Below are 20520 nucleotides of genomic sequence, written 5' to 3' on the forward strand. Positions count from 1 at the left end.
AAGTAAAATTCATCTCCTTTTCCCAAAAACCTGTTCTTCTTCCTCCTATTTCTGTGACTATCACAGCCATCTGCTCAGTTGCCAGTGTTAAAAACCTAGGAGTCATTCTTGATCCCCTCTTCTGTCATAGCCAGTTGGCCATCGAATTTGTTATTATCCCTCTCTCTATTCTACCCTTTTTTAGCTGTCCTCCCTGCTGTTATTCTATTTCAAGCCCTCATTTCCTGCCTGGGCTGTTGTAACAACCTTTAAAAAAATGCTTTTATAATCAGAAAAAAGTTAATATACTTTCATTATATGAAATGTTGAAATCACAGAAAAAATCTAGATGAAACTAAGTCACCCATAGTTCTGGGATATAATCACTATTAACATTTTAGTCTCTTTTTTCATGTATATTATTTCTTACATAATTGAGGTAATTCTGTATGTGTATCCTTTTCTCAATCTTTTCCCCTTATCATTCTCCAGTGTCCATGTTTTTAATAACACTTTTAATAATTACCAAGTATTCACTTGTAAGTAATAGCCTGGACAACTGGTCTCCCAATTTACCTTCTCATCTTTTTCAGTTTACTCATCAATTCAATAAATATTTGAATGTCTTCTGTGTACTCTGTAGTTTCTGAAGTGATGTTTCTTAAATGCAAATATGATAATGATACTCTCTGCTAAAATTCTAGAGTATCTCAGAAGCAGTTTAGCACAGTGAGAGTGAACCTCCTTGGTTCAAATCTCACCTTTATCATTTTTTTAATTTACAACTCTAGGCCATTCTAAGCCTCAGTCTCCTTATCTATAAAGTTGGGATAATAATAGTACCTACATCATAGAGTTGTTCTGAAGATAGTTTTAAAAAAAAAGAACTCTTAAAATTGGCACTCTGCATATAATAAGTGCTCGATAAAGATGAGTCATTCACCCAGAACAACTCAGCTTTTATCTATTTCATTTATATCATTTTCAAGCAAGGTTTTATTTGAACAAAGGATGTCACTGATTTTAAAAAAGAGCCAAAATAAAAACTTGAAAATTTCATGTCTAGAATACCTTCTGTAATATTTTCACCAAACACATGTTCTATCTTTTGTCTGAACACCTTCTGAGAAAGGGAACTCATTGCCCCAAGAGGAACCTAAACAAAACTTTTAAGAATAAACGTGTACTGAAAATTCATATTTCTAGTGGTTCCCGAATTTTGCTCATATTAGAATCGCTTGGGATCTTTACAGAATACTGATGCCTGCTTCTCTCATCCACAGACATTCTGATTTAAGTGGTTTGAGATATGACTTGAGCGTGGGGACTTTTAAGTTTCTCAGGTGATTCTTGTGTGCACCAAAGTTTGGGAACCACTGCCATATTCCCTTATGTATGTAGAGGGACCAGAGTCTTCAAACAGAAGTGTTTGGACTTTGTCATTTTTGCTGTATTGAATTTTTTTTCCTTGTCTTCTGTTTTTTCTTACTAAATTTATTGTTAATGAAAACTGGAGCTTGAGTTTCTGAAAACAATACTGATGGGCTACTTCTTTATAGAAAGAAAAGTTTCATTAATTAGTGCAAATATCTTAGGACCTTTGAAGAACTTGGTATAAGGTAGAACAGGTGAAAGGTAAGAAGACACTCTAGAAGTTTGTCATCAGTAATTACCATGGAATTGAATTCTTTGCTTGTTTCTGAAATTCTTAGGCAAAAATCTCTGGTCTTGTCCTTGGTTTTGTTTCTTGTTTCTCTTTTTTAAATAAATAAATTGATAGCGCAAGCATTATCTCTGTCGCTGACTGTTCTTTGACTTGATGAGCTGTTTTCCTTCTTGTTGGGTTGAAACCATAAGGTCATCTTGGTCTGTATCTTTATAAATGTCAGGAAAGGATGATCCAGTTCTCATCTGAATATCTTTAGCGTTTTCAGATGAAGTGAGAATAAGGACAGTGATTATAAAGTTCACTCTTTTATATATTGTTTGTCACTTGAAGTTTTAAAAGGTTAAAGAATTAGTAACATTGCCCTTTTCAAAATTTAAGCTCCTTTGAATAGTAATGGTTGAAATGGAACTAGTTATGAAGGCTATTAACTAAAGGAAACCTGTAGTATAACTAGTCTGAGGAAACCATATTTGGAGGACAATACACATTTTATGTTGATATATTTGTTAAGATATTAAGTATATTCCAAAGGTGATACTTCTAATTGTTTGTTGCATATCTAACTTTGAAAGTAAATTTAATCTCAGGCTTTCTTTTGCTATTATATTCTTCTTTCCCTCCCAGTGGCAGCATGGAACCTGCATTTCATAGAGGAGATCTTCTCTTTCTAACAAATCGAGTTGAAGATCCCATACGAGTGGGAGAAATTGTTGTTTTTAGGATAGAAGGAAGAGAGATTCCTATAGTTCACCGAGTCTTGAAGATTCATGAAAAGTATGTGCAAACTATATCTTCTCTATTTTAAAACATTTTTATGTTTTAGTGTTTGCAGCATTTAATTTTGATAGCCTAAAGATTAAGAAAGGGTGGGGAACTCCTAGGTCCTTCTTCCAGTCCATTTTTATGAATGTCTGAAGGTTTGGTGAACATTTGGAAGACTAAATACTTATTTAGTAATTCATTTTTCCCTGAAGGCTTTTCTGGAGGGTTTTCTTGGTTCCCTTCCACTTCCCAACCAGATCAGTAACCCTGTTTGTATATAGCCCCAGAAAAAACATGACACAAAGGTTGATCCCAAATAGAATCTTCTGATATAATGGACGAGGTAGCCCTAGCCTTTCAAAAACAAATCTTTAAGGCAATCTCACAGATATTTTAAATAAGAATAAGTTTGTCAACTTTTTCAAATTCCAAAGAAAATTTCTGAAATCTAAGTTATTCTTGTAAATATAGACTCTTGCGTTTTAGAATTGAAAAGGATATATGTAAAACCTTGAGAATCCCCTGGTGTGGAGGAGGGACATAACGATGAGCAAAAAATGTCACCTCTCTGGGTCTCAGTTTCCCTGTCTGTAGTAGAAAGAGGTTCAGGAAGATGAACTATAAGATCTCTGGGTTCAATATTTTAAGATAACTTCAAATGGAGTATAATCTGTAAAAATTTTGGATCCCTCTGTTGTATACCTGAAAACTAATATAATATTGTAAATCAACTATACCTCAATAAAAAATAATAATAAAGTATGCAGAAAAAAAAAGATCTCTGGGCTCTAAGCCTATGCTTCCCTGTGCAGCTACATATTCCTCACCCCCTCCATTCCAAGTCTGTAATATTTCTAGTTAAGGAAAACTTTTAGAAGGAAGGAAAGAAAGAAATGAAGGAAAAGGGAGTGTCCTGGAGGACATACAGAGGGAAGTAAAACAGTGGGAGTGATGTAGGTTCTTGAGTATGAGGAAGCCCTAAATAGATACTACCTCATGTTTACCACCCTCTCAAGTGGTTTACATTCTCCACTTCCAGAAGAGGGAATTGACAACTGTGTTTTTGAAAAATCCCTGTAAACATTCTAGCTTAGAAGAGTTCTTTCTTCACTGATAAAATAAAGATCTTGGGCTTCCCTGGTGGTGCAGTGGTTGAGAGTCCGCCTGCCGATGCAGGGGACGTGGGTTCGTGCCTTGGTCCGGGAAGATCCCACGTGCTGTGGAGCGGCTGGGCCCGTGAGCCATGGCCACTGAGCCTGCATGTCTGGAGCCTGTGCTCCGCAATGGGAGAGGCCATAGCAGTGAGAGGCCCGCGTACTGCAAAAAAAATCAATCAATCAATCAATAAAATAAATAAAGACCTTACTGCTCTTTTTTTTCCATACTTCAGTATATTGGAAGATTATAATTTTTATATTGCATTCTATTAGTGACTAGGAAGGAATAACTTAGTTTTCTTTAATTTTACTTTTATTTATTGTGAAGGTTATTCAGTACAGGTAGTGTTTTCCACATTCTCAAAGTATATTTGTGTTGTTTGTTCTCAGCACTACCTGTTGTGAACAAATCAAAACCAACTTTCCCCTGAATTTATCAGAAAAAAATCACGCCCTGCTTTGGGTAGAGCAGAAGTTGTCCATTTTTATGTGTGATCTTTTGACATTGAGTTATTTATTTATTTATTTTAGAATAGGTTTTTATTTATTTATATTTATTTTTGGCTGCGTTGGGTCTTCGTTGCTGCGCATGGGCTTTCTCTAGTTGCAGCGAGCGGGAGCTACTCTTCGTTGTGGTGCACGTGCTTCTCGTTGCAGTGGCTTCTCTTGTTGTGGAGCACCAGCTCTAGGCGCACGGGCTTCAGTAGTTGTGGCAGGTGAGCTCAGTAGTTGTGGCTTGTGGGCTCTAGAGCGCAGGCTCAGTAGTTGTGGTGAACGGGCTTCGTTGCTCCGTGGCATGTGGGATCTTCCCAGACCAGGGCTCAAACCCGTGTCCCCTGCATTGGCAGGTGGATTCTTAACCACTGTGCCATCAGGGAAGTCCCAAGTTTTTTATTTTAAAACAGTTATCTTATTTCAGGACAGGTTCACTGACAGATATATCAATTACAGATTCCTTAAATTTAACAGAATTGTGAACATTTTAAACTGTATGGTGTTTGTAATCTGACGTTATTGGTCATTTACTTTAAACATTTGAGATGCCTTCAATTAGCAGGCCTGTTTAAATAACAGATCCTATTAATCTTCTGAAGTTTCAAATTTCCTTTTTTGGGGTGGGGGAAAGACTAAAATACCTGGTTGTAATAATGATTTGATTTAATAGTATTAACATTGTTCTTAACTATGGGACCAAATGACAACCAAAATGGATTAAGTTTTTTTTTTTTTTTTGCGGTATGCGGGCGTCTCACTGTTGTGGCCTCTCCCATTGCGGAGCACAGGCTCCAGATGCGCAGGCTCAGCGGCCATGGCTCACGGGTCCAGCCGCTCCGCGGCATGTGGGATCTTCCCGGACCGGGGCACGAACCCGTGTCCCCTGCATCGGCAGGCAGACTGTCAACCGCTGCGCCACCAGGGAAGCCCTGGATTAAGTTTTTGTAGTAAATGTGTCCTGAACGTTTTCAAGCTGGTTTTTGCACTGTTAACACGTTTCTGTCATCTGAACCTTGTTTTAAGAAATGAAATCCTGAGCTTTAAGAATAGAGGTAGGAAAAAAATATATATAGAGGTAGAAATTGTTCAGCTAACCTCTCTCTTGTCTCATTCCTCCTTCTCCATCTACTTTTTTTTAATATAAATTTGTTTATTTATTTATTTTTGGCTGTGTTGGATCTTCATTTCTGTGTGAGGGCTTTCTCTAGTTGCAGCGAGCGGGGGCCACTCTTCATCGCGGTGCGCGGGCCTCTCACTATCGTGGCCTCTCTTGTTGTGGAGCACAAGCTCCAGACGCGCAGGCTCAGTAGTTGTGGCTCATGGGCCTAGTTGCTCTGTGGCATGTGGGATCTTCCCAGACCAGGGCTAAAACCTGTGTCCCCTGCATTGGCAGGCAAATTCTCAACCACTGTGCCACCAGGGAAGCCCTACTCTTTTTTCTAATAAATTTTACTTATTTATTTAATTTTTTTTTTTTTGGAACCTGGACAGGGACTTGAACCCTGGGCCCTCAGATTAAAAGTTCCATCTGCTTCTTATGTAAATTTGGAAATATAACATAAAACTTTTTTTTCATGTATTGAATCTCCATCTTATGAACATTCTTATTACATTATTATTCTTAACACATGATGCTGTGTGAAATTGGAAAATACAAAATTGCCTGTAATCCTAGCATCCAGAGACAAAATGTTAAGTTGGGGGTCATTTTCTTTTTGTCTTATAAACATACGTTTTCCTCCCCGTGCAACACTGGGATCTGCTCAATAACTACCTTTTTTTTTTTTTTTAACATCTTTATTGGAGTATAATTGCTTTACAATGTTGTGTTAGTTTTTGCTGTATAACAAAGTGAATCACCTATATGTATACATATATCCCCATATCCCCTCCCTGTTGCACCTCCCTCCCACCCTCCCTATCCCATCCCTATAGGTGGTCACAAAGCACTGAGCTGATCTCCCTGTGCTATGCAGCTGCTTCCCCCTAGCTATCTGTTTTACATTTGGTAGTGTATATATGTCAGTGCTACTCTCTCACTTCATCCCAGCTTACCCTTCCCCGTCCCCGTGTCCTCAAGTCCATTCTCTATGTCTGCATCTTTATTCCTGTCTTGCCCCTAGCTTCATCAGAACCATTTTATTTTTTATTTTTTGGTTCCATATATATGTGTTAGCGTACGGTATTTGTTTTTCTTTCTGACTTACTTCACTCTGTATGACAGACCCTAGGTCCATCTACCTCACTACAAATAACTCAATTTCGTTTCTTTTTATGGCTGAATAATATTCTGTTGTATATATGTGCCACATCTTCTTTATCCATTAATCTGTCAATGGACACTTAGGTTGCTTCCATGTCCTGGCTATTGTAAATAATGCTGCAATGAACATGTGGTCCATGCTTCTTTTTGAATTACGGTTTTCTCAGGGTATATGCCCAGTAGTGGGATTGCTGGGTCATATGGTAGTTCTATTTTTAGTTTTTTAAGGAACCTCCGTACTATTCTCCATAGTGGCTGCATCAATATACATTCCCACCAACAGTGCAAGAGGGTTCCCTTTTCTCCACACCCTCTCCAGCATTTATTGTTTGTAGATTTTTTGATGATGGCCATTCTGACCCGGTGTGAGGTGATACCTCATTGTAGTTTTGATTTGCATTTCTCTAATGATTAGTGATGTTGAACATCCTTTCATGTGTTTGTCGGCAGTCTGTATATCTTCTTTGGAGAAATGTCTCTTTAGGTCTTCTGCCCATTTTTGGATTGGGCTGTTTGTTTTTTTGGTATTGAGCTGCATGAGCTGCTTGTATATTTTGGAGATTACTTCTTTGTCATTTGCTTCGTTTGCAAATATTTTCTCCCATTCTTAGGGTTGTCTTTTCGTCTTGTTTATGGTTTCCTTTGCTGTGCAAAAGCTTTTAAGTTTCATTAGGTCCCATTTGTTTATTTTTGTTTTTATTTCCCTTACTTTAGGAGGTGAGTCAAAAAAGATCTTGCTGTGATTTATGTCATAGCGTGTTCTGCCTATGTTTTCCTCTAAGAGTTTGATTTATGGGACTCTGCACTTCCTGGACTTGATTTACTGTTTCCTCTCCCATGTTAGGGAAGTTTTCAACTATAATCTCTTCAAATATTTTCTCAGACCCTTTTTTTTCTCTTCTTCTTCTGGGACCCCCTATAATTCCAATGTTGGTGCAACTAATGTTGTCCCAGAGGTCTCTGAGACTGTCCTCAGTTCTTTTCATTCTTTTTTCTTTATTCTGCTCTGTGCTAGTTATTTCCACTATTTTATCTTCCAGGTCACTTGTCTGTTCTTCTGCCTCAGTTATTCTGCTATTGATTCCTTCTAGAGAATTTTTTAATTTCATTTATTGTGTTGTTCATCATTGTTTGTTTGCTCTTTAGTTCTTCTAGATCCTTGTTAAATGTTTCTTATATTTTCTCCATTCTATTTCCAAGATTTTGGATCATCTTTACTATCATTTCTCTGAATTTTTTATCAGGTAGACTGCCTATTTCCTCTTCATTTGTTTGTTCTGGTGGGTTTTTACCTTGCTCCTTCGTCTGCTGCATATTTCTCTGTCTTCTCATTTTGTTTAACTTACTGTGTTTGGGGTCTCCTTTTCGCAGGCTGTAGGTTCATAGTTCCCGTTGTTTTTGGTGTCTGCCTCCAGTGGGTAAGGTTGGTTCAGTGGCTTGTGTAGGCTTCCTGGTGGAGGGGACTGGTGCCTGTGTTTTGGTGGGTGGGGCTGGATCTTGTCTTTCTGGTGGACAGGGCCACATCCAGTGGTGTGTTTTGGGGTGTCTGTGAACTTAGTATGATTTTAGGCAGCCTCTCTGCTAATGGGTGGGGCTGTGTTCCTGTCCTGCTAGTTGTTTGGCATGGGGCGTCCAGCACTGGAGTTTGCTGGCCGTTGGGTGGAGCTGGGTTTTAGCGTTGAGATGAAGGTCTCTGGGAGAGCTCTTGCTGATTGATATTACGTGGGGCTGGGAGGTCTCCGGTGGTCCAATGTCCTGAACTTGGTTCTCCCACCTCAGAGGCTCAGGCGTGACACCAGGCCGGAGCACCAGGACCCTGTCAGCTGCACGGCATTGCGTTGACTGGCTCTCCATCACCGTGACCGTGGCAGGCAAGGTTTGTGGGCACGACTTCAGCTACCTGGGAAAAGCTCTGATATGACATCAGAACTTATTTGTGCAACTATCTGGAAAAATCCATACTTGACTTTTTCCCATCTTCTCCAGCTGTAGAATATCTGCCCCCCAAGCAGCACATAACCTAAACAATGAGATGTTTGCCTCAGTTGTTTCCCAGAAACTTGGAGTCAGATGTGTCCTCAGTACTATTTTGTAACATGATTATCTCATGAGCATATGGTAGAATATACCTGGTATTACCACATATGCAAAGAATTCCTGAACTAAAAGATGACCTTGCCAAGTACTACTTAATACGATGGTACTAGGTCCATGAATCTGAATCTGTTCTTTGTGCCCAGTGTAGTTCATCTAGTCCTGCCTGTTATGCACGTGAGACTAATTTTGTGTCCTGAGCTATCTGACTAGGCAATGGAAAAGTGCACGTTATCAAGGGCTTCTCTCTAGTGCACTACTGAGCTCAGGAAAAATTCCCTTAACAGAAACATTAAGTAATTTCTGATATTTGGGGACAATAGGAAATTGTGAGAAAGTGGTTGGCATTGGAGTTTTTGTTTTTGTTTGGAGATTGTGTTATCCCTTAATCATTTTATCTTTTTAAAAATTATTTTGTTTTTTTAAACTAAACGTGTTACAAGATATTAAATATAGTTCCCTGTGCTATACTGTAGGTCCTTGTTTATCTATTTTATACGTAGTAGTGTGTATCTGTTAATCCCAAATTCCCAGTTTATCCCTACCCCCGGCATTGTTATTTTAAAAAAAAAAAAAAGACTTAACCACCTCCTGCACTGATTATAGTTAATACTGTATTTTTAATTAAGTAAAAAAAGGAGGGCTATGAGATATGCATGCAGAAAGGTTATATGTACTGTGGCAAACAGCAAAAAACATCTTCTTTGAATCCTTCGCTCCCCTTGCCTATTTTTTGCTTTCCATTTTCTTCCAAAATGGACGAGTTAGGAAAGCAGAGATAGTGAAGTTTGTTTTTTAATTTAAAAGGTGAGATAGCTATTAAATGTTTATCAGTTGACTTAATTTTCATGGATAGCTCCTCGTATTAGCCTGTTAGTCAGAAATTCGTAATACTTACATTTTCCCCACATATAAACTCCTACTTTATCTTATTGTATAGCCTACTCTAATATGTATTTAGTAAGTTCAGCCTATAGGTAGTATTATAATTTGATGATATTGAATACTGGCATGTGATCAAGTATTTAGAACGAGAATTCTCCATTGGGGTGACTTAGTCCTTTGCTTTGCTTTTTCTGTGCAGATAGATACATTATTTTGCACCCATTTGGCTCTTGGGGTCTTACTTTATCTTATCTAAGTTATTTCCTCCCTCCTAACATCACAGTATTGTAATGGTTGAATTTTAAGTGCTTTGAGCTCCTTGGAGATAGATAATACTAAATATTTGGTCCCTATGCTAGCGAGGGAAAAGTCCCATATAAATGTGTTGTCAATCAGGATTCGGTGCTCGTGGGTCGTGAAGTGCTAGAATAGGTCTTCATAGTAGGCTTAATAGGAGCTGGTTGCCACCAGAGAATATTTCTTGCACTATTTTTTAAAAATTTTTTTAAATTAATTAATTAATTAATTGATTAATTATTTTTGGCTGTGTTGGGTCTTCATTTCTGTGCGAGGGCTTTCTCTAGTTGGGGCAAGCGGGGGCCACTCTTCATCGTGGTGCACGGGCCTCTCACCATCGCGGCTTCTCTTGTTGCGGAGCACAGGCTCCAGACGCGCAGGCTCAGTAGTTGTGGCTCTCGGGCCTAGTTGCTCCACGACATGTGGGATCTTCCCAGACCAGGGCTGGAACCTGTGTTCCCTGCATTGGCAGGCAGATTCTCAACTACTGCGCCACCAGGGAAGCCCTCTTGCACTATTAAGTAGATGAAGGAAACCTGTGCTTTTTCAGCTATAGTGGGTCCTGATTACATCCCAGAGGGTGGGAAATTGTGTTTGTTTGTTTTGTTGACAAATTAGTCTTTGGGAATAGCTCAGATCTCTCGTAGCATCCCTTTCCTTTCCTGGGGAGTTTCCCATTTCCCAGCTTTTCTTTCCTCATACTTTACTTTTCTGCCTCTTTTCTTGGTGTTATTTCCTGGTTGAATGGACTCTTCTTCCTGCTGCTGCTGACTTTCACTCTGCAGCTAGCCCCCCCTTGGCACCTGTCCTCTTTTACCCTCCAGGATTTTTCAGACATTCTTTCACTTACTGAGTTGTCAGCTACAGATTATTTTTCTCTGTATATATTAGCATTTTTTCTAATTGGAATCTCATTTTTAATGAGACTGTTTGCACTTAACTGTTTTTGTTGTTGCAGCACCTCCCAATTTAGTTTTATCTGCCGATGATTTAGTGTCTAGTGAGCCATTTTCTGGCTTAGAATCTAGGTGGATATTAGTCAGTAGGAGTTAAAGCTATTTTTCTTCTTTCTAGTGTAGCTGTTAACCCAAACTCACTTGAGTTAATTTTTTTTTTTTTGGTGGTACACGGGCCTCTCACTGTTGTGGCATCTCCCATTGCGGAGCACAGGCTCCGGACGCGCAGGCTCAGCGGCCATGGCTCACGGGCCCAGCTGCTCCATGGCATGTGGGATCTTCCCGGACCAGGGCACGAACCCGTGTCCCCTGCATCGGCAGGCGGACTCTCAACCACTGCGCCACCAGGGAAGCCCTTGAGTTAATTTTTTAAGATAGTCTTTATCAACTGTAAAATGCACTTTGCTTTCAGTTAAATTTTAAGATTACTAGAAGCCTCATGGTTCTTTAGTAGAATTAAATTAATAGTTATCTGATCGAGTAGGATGATGTTTCTATAGACCCTGGCTTGTAAAAGTAGTGCATGTTTGTTGGAGAAAAAAAATGAGAAGCTAAAAGCCAGCTAAAAAAAAGCCATAGATAGCTGCTGTTTACACCTTGGTCTATCATTTTAGACCTTGTTTAATATTTTTCTTTTTTACTTTTTTTTTCATATGGAGAATTTCTAACATGCACAGAAGTAGACAAAACAGTATAATGAACTTCCATGTACCAGTCACCTAGTTCCAATAATTATTAATCTATAGCCAATTCTGCCTACATTGCCACCTCTTCCCCTTCTCCTGCCTGTATTATTTTGAATTAAATCCTAGATATCATGTGGTATATATGTAAATATTTCAATAAATAGCTATAAAACATAACCAGTGAGCTTTTAAAGAGTATAACTGTAATTAACATTCTTATACCTAAAAACATGAACAATCATTCCTTTGTATCATTAAGTTTCCAATCTTTGTTCAAATTTCCAATTGTGTCTTAACTTTTTTTAACAATTTGTTTGAATCCAGATTCAAAGAAGGTCCTCAGTTGCAGTTGGTTGATATGGCTTTATAATGTCTTTTATTTAAATCTGTAAATTCCTTCTCTAACTTTCTTTGTCCCTTGCAATTTATTGGTTGAAGAAACTGGGTCATTCTGTAGTTTCCCACAGTCTTCGTTTGGAAGATTATATCCAAATGAAGTAGTTTAATGTGTTCCTTTGCGCTTTGTATTTCCAAAATATTGGTGGTTTGTGTTTATTTTAATATGAAAATGATATTATACTGTACATGCTATTTTGTAATATTTTTTCACTTAATAAAATTTGTATGATCTTCTGATGTCATTAAATTTTCTTCTGTATCACCGGCCTTAATGCTTGCATAGATTTCAACTCCTGTTAGACTTTGTTTGCTTCCAGTTTTTTCTTATTGTAAATAATATAGCTATGAACATCCTTTTAGCTAAATAAATAATTATTTTGATATTGGGAATGATGATAAAATGCCACAGTTCCACAGGAATTTTCAGTTAACATGAACAAATTTTGTACTTTCAAATGGCAGGAAGGTATTTGGTGACTTGGGTTTCCCTTACTCTTTTAAGGCAAAATGGACATATCAAGTTTTTGACCAAAGGAGATAATAATGCGGTTGATGACCGAGGCCTCTATAAACAAGGACAACATTGGCTAGAGAAAAAAGATGTCGTGGGGAGAGCGAGGGGGTAAGTATAGAGGGGAGATTTACTGAAACATTGGCTCTCTCGATCATATTGTCTGATCATACACAATTGAATATAATGGCTTGGTCCTGGTTCGGCCAAATCACCTTGTGTCCTTTGAAAAAGTATGCTTCTTAAATTGCATCTGAAACTTCAGGTTTACTGCTCCAGAAGGGAGGATATGGGGTGCTATAAAAGAACAGAATATTAGTGATGAGGATGAATTAGAGTGACAATTTAAAAAATTCATTTGTCTGTTTAATTCATTTCAGAAATGTTACTGGGCACCTTCCATGTACTCTGACGTCTAATACTGTGCTAGGCTCTGGGGATCCAGAGCGGTATTAATCCTGCTTCTTGAAACTTACATTTCTTAAGTGTTTACTGAGTCAACAACTTAAAGTGTTCATCTAGATTAATTTCATCATGTTGATTTATTCCATATTGTTTTATTTCTAGTTTTGAAATTATTGAGGTCAAATGAAATTTAAAAGTTATATTAAGCCTGTTTATTTCAGATTTTATCAGGAGAACAGATCAGTGAAGGACAGGAATTGTAAGTTACTGGTATGAGGAAGTATGGGATTATTACTACCTTCATGTTATTAATACTATTAACAATAACTCACATTTATTAGGGCTTACTCTGTGCCAGAGACTCATTCTAAGTGCTTTCTTTACAAGTATTACCTCATTTTAACCTGAGAACAACCCTAATATTTCCATTCTACAGATGAGGAAACACAGACATGTTAGGTTGTTTATCTAAGTCACACTGATGATAGTAAGTGGCTGGCTGACTCCAGAGCCCACCCTTTTACCATCATAGCAAAATTACTGGTATAACACTTCTGAGATGGGTAGCTGCTTGTTCACTTTAGATGCTACATGGCACTCTTATCCACTGTCAGAACACCTGCTCCTTCTAACCTAGAACAGACACTGTGGATTCAGTGATTCCACTAGTGAACAGTGGAGCTGAGGAGCTGTGTTCCCATAAAGAAATAAATTCAAGTTATTAAGTAAAAGCTGCCTTGGTTACAGCAGAAGAGATGTTCAGTTTGGGGCCAGAGAGATCGGATCAGAAAAAGCACCCATGTGTTTTGTCTTCAGCAGACCGGGTTTTTTGTGCACACCTCCAGTTCAAGGGAACTTGATTTCCTATGATGGAGCTAAACATACTTTTATAATTCAAATTAGATTATCAGTGCTTCTGAGAAGTGATAGTCCCCATTTCCCTCAGTTCCCAAGGTGCTGCTAATATCAGCCTCTTAGAGTCTTTTTGCTTTTCCTTTAATTGCAAATGTACAGATTCTTGTAGAAACATAAGGAAATAACAGTCATCAAAAAGCAGAGTCACTTCTTTCCTTTCAGTTCCTCCATAAATATTTAATTTTTTGGTTTGTGTTCTTTTAGCCAATATGTGTAAAGATGCAGATCTTAATGTGTAAGTGTGTATACATAAACACATTTTGTGTACGGGGAGAGAATGGTCACACTGCTTATAACCTCTTTTTTATCCTCCAATGTTATTAGTATCTATAAATCAAAAGATTTATTTCCATATCATCATTTTCAAATCTGTATGCTACTCTACTGTGTGCAAAGACCATATTTTTATTTAGCCAAAATCTCCTATTGTCAGATGCCTTTGATTGTGAGCAGTGTTATGATGAGCATCCCTGTTACATATATCTCAGTGCCTCTGCCCAGTCATTTCTTCACAGTAAATTCTTATACTTGGAATGACCTGGTGAAACATAAGCATATTTTAAGGCTTTGGACAAATTTTGTTGTACAGTTTTATTTGTACTCCTCACAGAGGGTCCCTTTATCTGGATCTTGATTCTTAGGTGTTTAGTGCAGCTCTGTCTGCTCATTCTGGCCCCCTGTTTGGGTAAAAAATGCATCATCCTATGGAAGGGTGGAGGAACCAGGCTTTCTTTTACTCAAGTAACTTGTCTTTTCTAAAGAATTTTTTAAAAGTCCCAAACTATGTACAGTGTTATTTCTAAAATCCCAGCATTGAAAGTTATAGGCCTTTTTCTGGCTATTAATTTTAAAAATGTTATAGTCTGGTACTCTCTTAATTAAATAACTTTGCATGAAGTATAAACATCTGGGACATGAACAGCAGGAGCACAGACTCTTAACTGTTACAAATTCACTTTCCGTTGATTATGTCACCACTTACCTTGACACATAATGAGGCACATCATCTCCTTTTGTGAAAATTGTGTTTATAAAATGCTAAACTATATTTCAGAGTCAGACTGTACCCAAACCTTGGAATTTTTTTTTTCAAACAGCTGCACACTAAAAAATTTTACACTGAAGCCTAAAGCCCTAAATAAAAACAAATTTAAACAATTTTTTATTGAAATATAATTCACATATATTAGGATATAAAATTTACCCTTTTAAAGTGTACAGTACAGTGAGTTTTATTATATTCACAAAGTTGTAAAACCGTCACCACTGTTTAATTCCAGAACATTTCCTCACCCCAAAAAGAGAACTTGGTACTGATTTGCAGTCACTCCGCATCCCCTTCTCCCTGCAGCCCCTGGCAACCACTAATCTACTTCCTGTCTCTATGGATTGCGTGTTCTGGACATTTTATATAAACAGAATCTTACAATATGTGGTCTTACAATGTGTCCGGCTTCTTTCACCTAGCGTAATGTTTTCAAGGTTCATTCATGTTATAGCATGTAATAAAACACTTTTAGAAAGTGAAACTAATACTGAACCAAGTAAGAATAGGGGTGATTCTTTCTAAATTCAGGTAGTTGAAAAACACAAGAGAACCTGTTAGTCGAAGACGAGTAGAAAGCAACAGGAAAAGAGGATGAAAACCTGGCAGAAGATCAGGGAATAGAGAAATATTGACAGCGAAAAGAAGAATAAAAATAAAGGAAGGAGCAGAGTAATTGAGCTGTCTGTTGACTGAAATCAGTTTTATGGAGGAGGCTTTTATTTATTTATTTAATTTTTTTTTGGTCTGCATCTGGTCTTAGTTGTGGCGCACAGGACCTTTGTTGCCACGTGCGGGATCTTCAGTTGTGGCATTCGAATTCTTAGTTGCGGCATGCATGTGGCATCCAGTTCCCTGACCAGGGATTGAACCCAGGCCCTCTGCATTGGGAGCATGGAGTCTTAGCCACTGGACCACCGGGGAAATCCTGGAGGAGTCTTTTACAATGTACTTTTTACTTAGCTTGAAACAGACTGTTCCAGGATAGAAACAATGCTCCTTTTTAAGGCAGCTACTGGGGTCCAAACTTCCCAGATGTAGATCCCTTTTGACATCTGACAGATTATTTTCACCCAGAGCATCAGCAGATAGTTCTTCCTTCTGAGGCTCCTTTCTTGGCAGCACCTTTGATTCCAAGAACTCCCAGGGACACGTATTTACCCCTACTGTACCTCCTAGATGTTAACTTGCCACAGGCTGGTGTTGAGGTTGGCTTTGTGGATGGCATTTGTTTTACTTATTTTAAACCTCTGCTTGTTATCAACTCTGCTTTAGCAGAGTTTATCTGAACTCAGTAGGAAAAAAGTGCAACTGATTTGAATTTAAGATGACTGATGATAGCAGCATCATGCACTTGATTAGCGACTCTTGACTGTCTTTGTCCATGGAGGAAAACAGTAGTATAGGTAATTAAATCTTTTGTTTGACTTTGGACTGCCTGTCATATTCTGGCAACCTTATGTTTTGCTTCTATTACTCCTAAAGATCAAGTTGCTTCTATTTCACACTTACGGTGGGCAAGGAAAAACCACCGTAGGGGGGGAATATGTTTCCATGGATAACCCATAAACAGACTATGTGATCATTGTGCTTCTTTGAGCATAGATACCATTGTATGGAGGTAACAGTGAAAGTCTCTACCCATGAGCATGGCTGCTGATTGATCATCAGGCCAGAATTAGCAGTCTGATGTTGTTTTATTTATTTAAAACAGAATTTTTTTTTTAGATTTTTATTTTCTTATTTTTGGCTGTGTTGGGTCTTCATTGCTATGCATGGGCCTTCTCTAGTTGCGGTGAGCGGGGGCTACTCTTCGTTGCGGTGCGCAGTCTTCTCACTGCAGTGGCTTGTCTTGTTGCGGAGCGCGGGCTCCAGGTGCGCGGGCTTCAGTAGTTGTGGCACACAGGCTCAGTAGTTGTGGCTTGTGGGCTCTAAAGCACAGGCTCAGTAGTTGTGGTGAACGGGCTTAGTTGCTCCACGGCATGTGGGATCTTCCCAGACCAGGGCTCAAACCCGTGTCCCCCTGCATTGGCAGGCGGATTCTTAACCACTGTGCCACCAGGGAAGCCCCTGATGTTGTTTTAATAGAAGTCACAGATGCTTTTATAGCTTTTAATCTGCATTTTACTGTAAGGCATTTGCCTTTATGTTCTTAAATTTAGACGATTTTCCTTCTGAAGGACTGGAAACTGTTGCTTTTATGAAGATGTTATAAGTGAGACAAAAGAAATAGAGTTGTTGCATTAAAAAGAAAAAATATGTGTATTAAAAATATAGAAAACCTTTATCTACCCTCCTAGAGCTTAGCTAGGCCATTCTGTAGTGACTGTTACTTTTCAGCTCTTAGAGGTCCCACAGGTTGAAAATAAAGCATGGGCCCTAAAAGGGAATATGATTTGTCACCACATGCCTGTTCCATATATCTTGCTTGCTAGAACTGTGCTTCTTGTACTTTAATGTGCAGAAGCGTCATTTGGGCCCGACCTTCCAGAGGTGCTCTGACTCAATAAATCTGGGAAGATAGAGCAATCTGCACTTTTAAAAATATTTATTTATTTATTTTTGGCTGCGTTAGGTCTTCGTTGCTGCATGCAGGCTTTCTCTAGTTGCAGCAAGTGGGGGCTACTCTTCGTTGCAGTGCACGGGCTTCTCTTTGTGGTGGCTTCTCTTGTTGAGGAGCACGGGCTCTAGGAGTGTGGGCTTCAGTAGTTGTGTCTCGCGGGCACTAGAGCGCAGGTTCAGTAGTTGTAGTGCACAGGCTTAGTTGCTCTGCGGCATGTGGGATCTTCCTGGACCAGGGCTCAAGCCCGTGTCCCCTGCATTGGCAGGCGGATTCTTAACCACTATGCCACCGGGCAAGTCCGTAATCTGCATTTTTTTCTTTTTTTTTGCGGTACATGGGCCTCTCACTGTTGTGGCCTCTCCCGTTGCGGAGCACAGGCTCCGGACATGCAGGCTCAGCGGCCATGGCTCACAGGCCTAGCCGCTCCGTGGCATGTGGGATCTTCCCGGACTGGGGCACGAACCCATGTCCTCTGCATCGGCAGGCGGACTCTCAACCACTGCGCCACCAGGGAAGCCCCGCAATCTGCATTTTTAATGAGCTGTCCAAGTGATTCTCACAATGGAGGTGTAGGTTTTAAGAAACATCAACTTACGCGAATGGGAGTTTGGGGATGGGGAGAGAGAGATGAGTCTGGGTAGTGCTGCCAGAGGGAGAGGGGCAGGATGGGGTGAGGACAGGAGACGGGAAGTAAGAGAGCTCTTAAAAGGAAGTAAAATGCACCAAAGACAAAGCTTCTGTTTTTCAAGATTGCCAAATCCTCTGATGGTTAGAGGTGTTATATAGGAGGTAATTTCTGTTTGTGTACCTTCGGTGTGTGCTAAGGTCGTGGGTGCCCTGAATAAAAGTATCTGGGATATTTTAAAGTATGCAAAGGTCAACCTCCCTTCTCTAGGACAGGCTCGAGGATGGTATCACTCAGTCCACTCTGGAATCCAACAGTAGAAGAGGAAGAGAAAGAAGAAAGTTGTATATTTCTAACTGCTATTTCCTCCCACATCTCTCTCTACCCTGAATTCTTATGATGTTGAAGAGTCTTTTGTTTTGCGGGGAGAATTGAAGTCCTGGGAGGAAGTGAGATCCCCAAGGGAAAGAGAAAAGAAGAGGCCTGGATATTCCAGCATTCAATCAGGCAGTATTTACTGGATGCCTGCTATGTGCCAAGTGTCAAGTTTGGCCTTGAAGATACAGTGGAGAAGAGATTGGCACTGTTTCTGCCTTTATAGAGCTTAGAGTCTACTAGGGGAGACAGACACTATCCAGCTAGTTAGGCAACTAATTCTGTAATTAAACTCATGATGAAGACTTCAAAGGAAATATATGAGGTGATATGAGATTATTTAACAAGTGGTTTTACCTAGTTTGAGGGGACAAACTTCAGGGACAAGAGGAAAGCAAGAGCTAGTGCAAAAGCAAAGGTGTAGCAGCCAAGAGGTAGGTAGAGAAAGAGACTGGTATGTTACAGAAACCAAGGAGAAAGATTTCAAGGGCAGGTTTCTGGTCATCAAAGTCAAGTGCTGCAGAGATGAAAAGGAAGGTAGGAGCTGAGACTGGTCTTCTGCATACAATGATTTAAACTGTTCTAGAAGAAGTTTCAGGATTAAGAGAGCCAAAGCCAGATTACACGTGGTTAAAAAATGAGAGGGTGGTGAAATCATAAGTACTATAATAGAGCTGTACACTCACTTTTTGGACACTTAACATGAAGTACCTTGTAATGTTCTGGCTGTGTTTGCCTTGTCTCCCCAACTAGATTGACAACTCTACACAGGTTATAACAACAAACCCAACCGCTAACACTGAATCAGCAGGTGGCTTTAGAGTCACCAACTAGAGGTCAGAGACCTCAGATCTGGTACTGGTTCCACCATGTACCTTGCGCATGAGCAACTGTTTCCTCATCTATAAAATGGCTATACCCCTAACTTCCCTATCACATGGGCTGTTGAAAGTGTCTAATAGGACAGTATATACAAATGGATTTTGTGAGCTGAAAATTAGTATTCTATGGAAGATATTGAGAATGTTCAGTAAATGATAACAGCTACTTAGAAAGTTCTGTGATGATCAGTTTTTTGTTTGTTTGTTTAGATTCGTTCCTTACATTGGGATTGTGACGATCCTCATGAATGACTATCCTAAATTTAAGGTAAGATCCTGTACTATATGTTTCATTAATTTTGGAAACCGTTAAATGGATTACAGTTAAAAGATGGAAGACCAGTTGGATAGTTTCGTGATTTATCATAGTCACAAAGACCAGTCTGTTAATTAACTCTGAGGATTTGTGAGCTTTTAAAAGCTTCTCTGACTTGTGGTTCTGTGTTTGTTTTCTAGTATGCAGTACTGTTTTTGCTGGGTTTATTTGTGCTGGTCCATCGTGAGTAAGAAGTCTGCCTTGCTGTTCCTGGAAGATGCTGTACTTTTTGTTCCTGAATGTTTGGAGTAGATATCAATCTGTGGTTGGTGGAATGGAGAACACATGTTGGCGCTTCTTGGTAGCACTGGTTTGCATTAGTTTATGTTTCCACACCAGAGTACGTGTGGGCGGGTGCATGTGCACCACAGCGTGCACTCGAGGGGACTTCTAATCACAGAATTTCATAAGTTGTCATTGTCATACTTTCGCATTTTTGTACATCAGTGAATTTTTTATATTAAAAGATTGAGCCAAAGCCCCCAGTGTTTGTATTTTGAAGCCAAGCTTCACTTCTAAAGTGCCTACAGAGTTCTGTAAATGAAAATGCAGCTCTGCACGAGTTTGAAACTGTCATTCCTCCTTATAATGGGAATGGCATATACTGAGGTGGTCGTCGTCTTAACTTTTCAAAATTTTAAATAAAAGACTTTGCATATCGAAACCCCTTATCCCTGACTTGTGTTTGTTGGGAAAGCTTTTGATATTTGCTTTCCTGTGCTGGTTCTTAGCGCCCTTGGGGAGATACAGGCTTTGATGTGAACAATTCTTCAGCCAAGAAGGTTGTCCTAATACTGACAACTGGTTTTTGTTTGTTTTGTTTTTGTTTTTGTGAAGCAAAAGTAGCCATTGATATTCGTAGGAAATCTTAGTCATAAAATTGATTCTTCATTAGGGGGTCTCAGATATGTATAAACCCAGCTGGTTGCCGAGAGGTTCAGAAAATCTCACTTTGCTGTAGACTCATAACCTTTTCTACACTTGAGACGTTCTCAACTCTTTCTACAAGATGGTAGTGAGTATTAGCATCTGGGGAGGCATGAGGAAGGTGCTGGAGGGCAAGTGTGCTACTTGTTTTCTTTAGACTCTAATTTGCCTGAACCTGTTCTTGTAGGTGACTGACTTTGCTTTTCTCTAATGCAGACTTTAAGAAGGGAAGGTTTAAAGTAGTAAAGGCAAAGCCCACCTGTGTTTTTTCTTTTAATATTGAGACAGGGAAATAGGGAGCATGGGGTAACTCAG

General features: G+C 39.3%; 1 protein-coding gene across 5 annotated transcripts in view; it reads left to right on the forward strand.

Annotated features, from left to right (window-relative positions):
- Window positions 1-19942, forward strand: part of SEC11A (SEC11 homolog A, signal peptidase complex subunit) — a 51485-nt gene extending 31543 nt beyond the window's left edge. For 3 of the 5 annotated variants that reach the window (XM_004278290.3, XM_049705813.1, XM_049705812.1), the window contains 4 exons: window positions 2273-2422; window positions 12145-12264; window positions 19173-19230; window positions 19419-19942. In XM_004278290.3, the coding sequence (XP_004278338.1) occupies window positions 2273-2422; window positions 12145-12264; window positions 19173-19230; window positions 19419-19469 (379 nt within the window). In that variant the 3' untranslated portion in view covers window positions 19470-19942. Of the gene's footprint in view, window positions 1-2272; window positions 2423-12144; window positions 12265-12779; window positions 12818-19172; window positions 19231-19418 lie in introns of all 5 variants that reach the window. The other 2 variants (XM_033402904.2, XM_033402906.2) reach the window with 2 other exon arrangements.
- Window positions 19943-20520: the final 578 nt, after the last annotated feature.

The sequence above is a fragment of the Orcinus orca genome, chromosome 2 (assembly GCF_937001465.1).
Source record: "Orcinus orca chromosome 2, mOrcOrc1.1, whole genome shotgun sequence".
Classification (NCBI taxonomy): Eukaryota; Metazoa; Chordata; class Mammalia; order Artiodactyla; family Delphinidae; genus Orcinus; species Orcinus orca.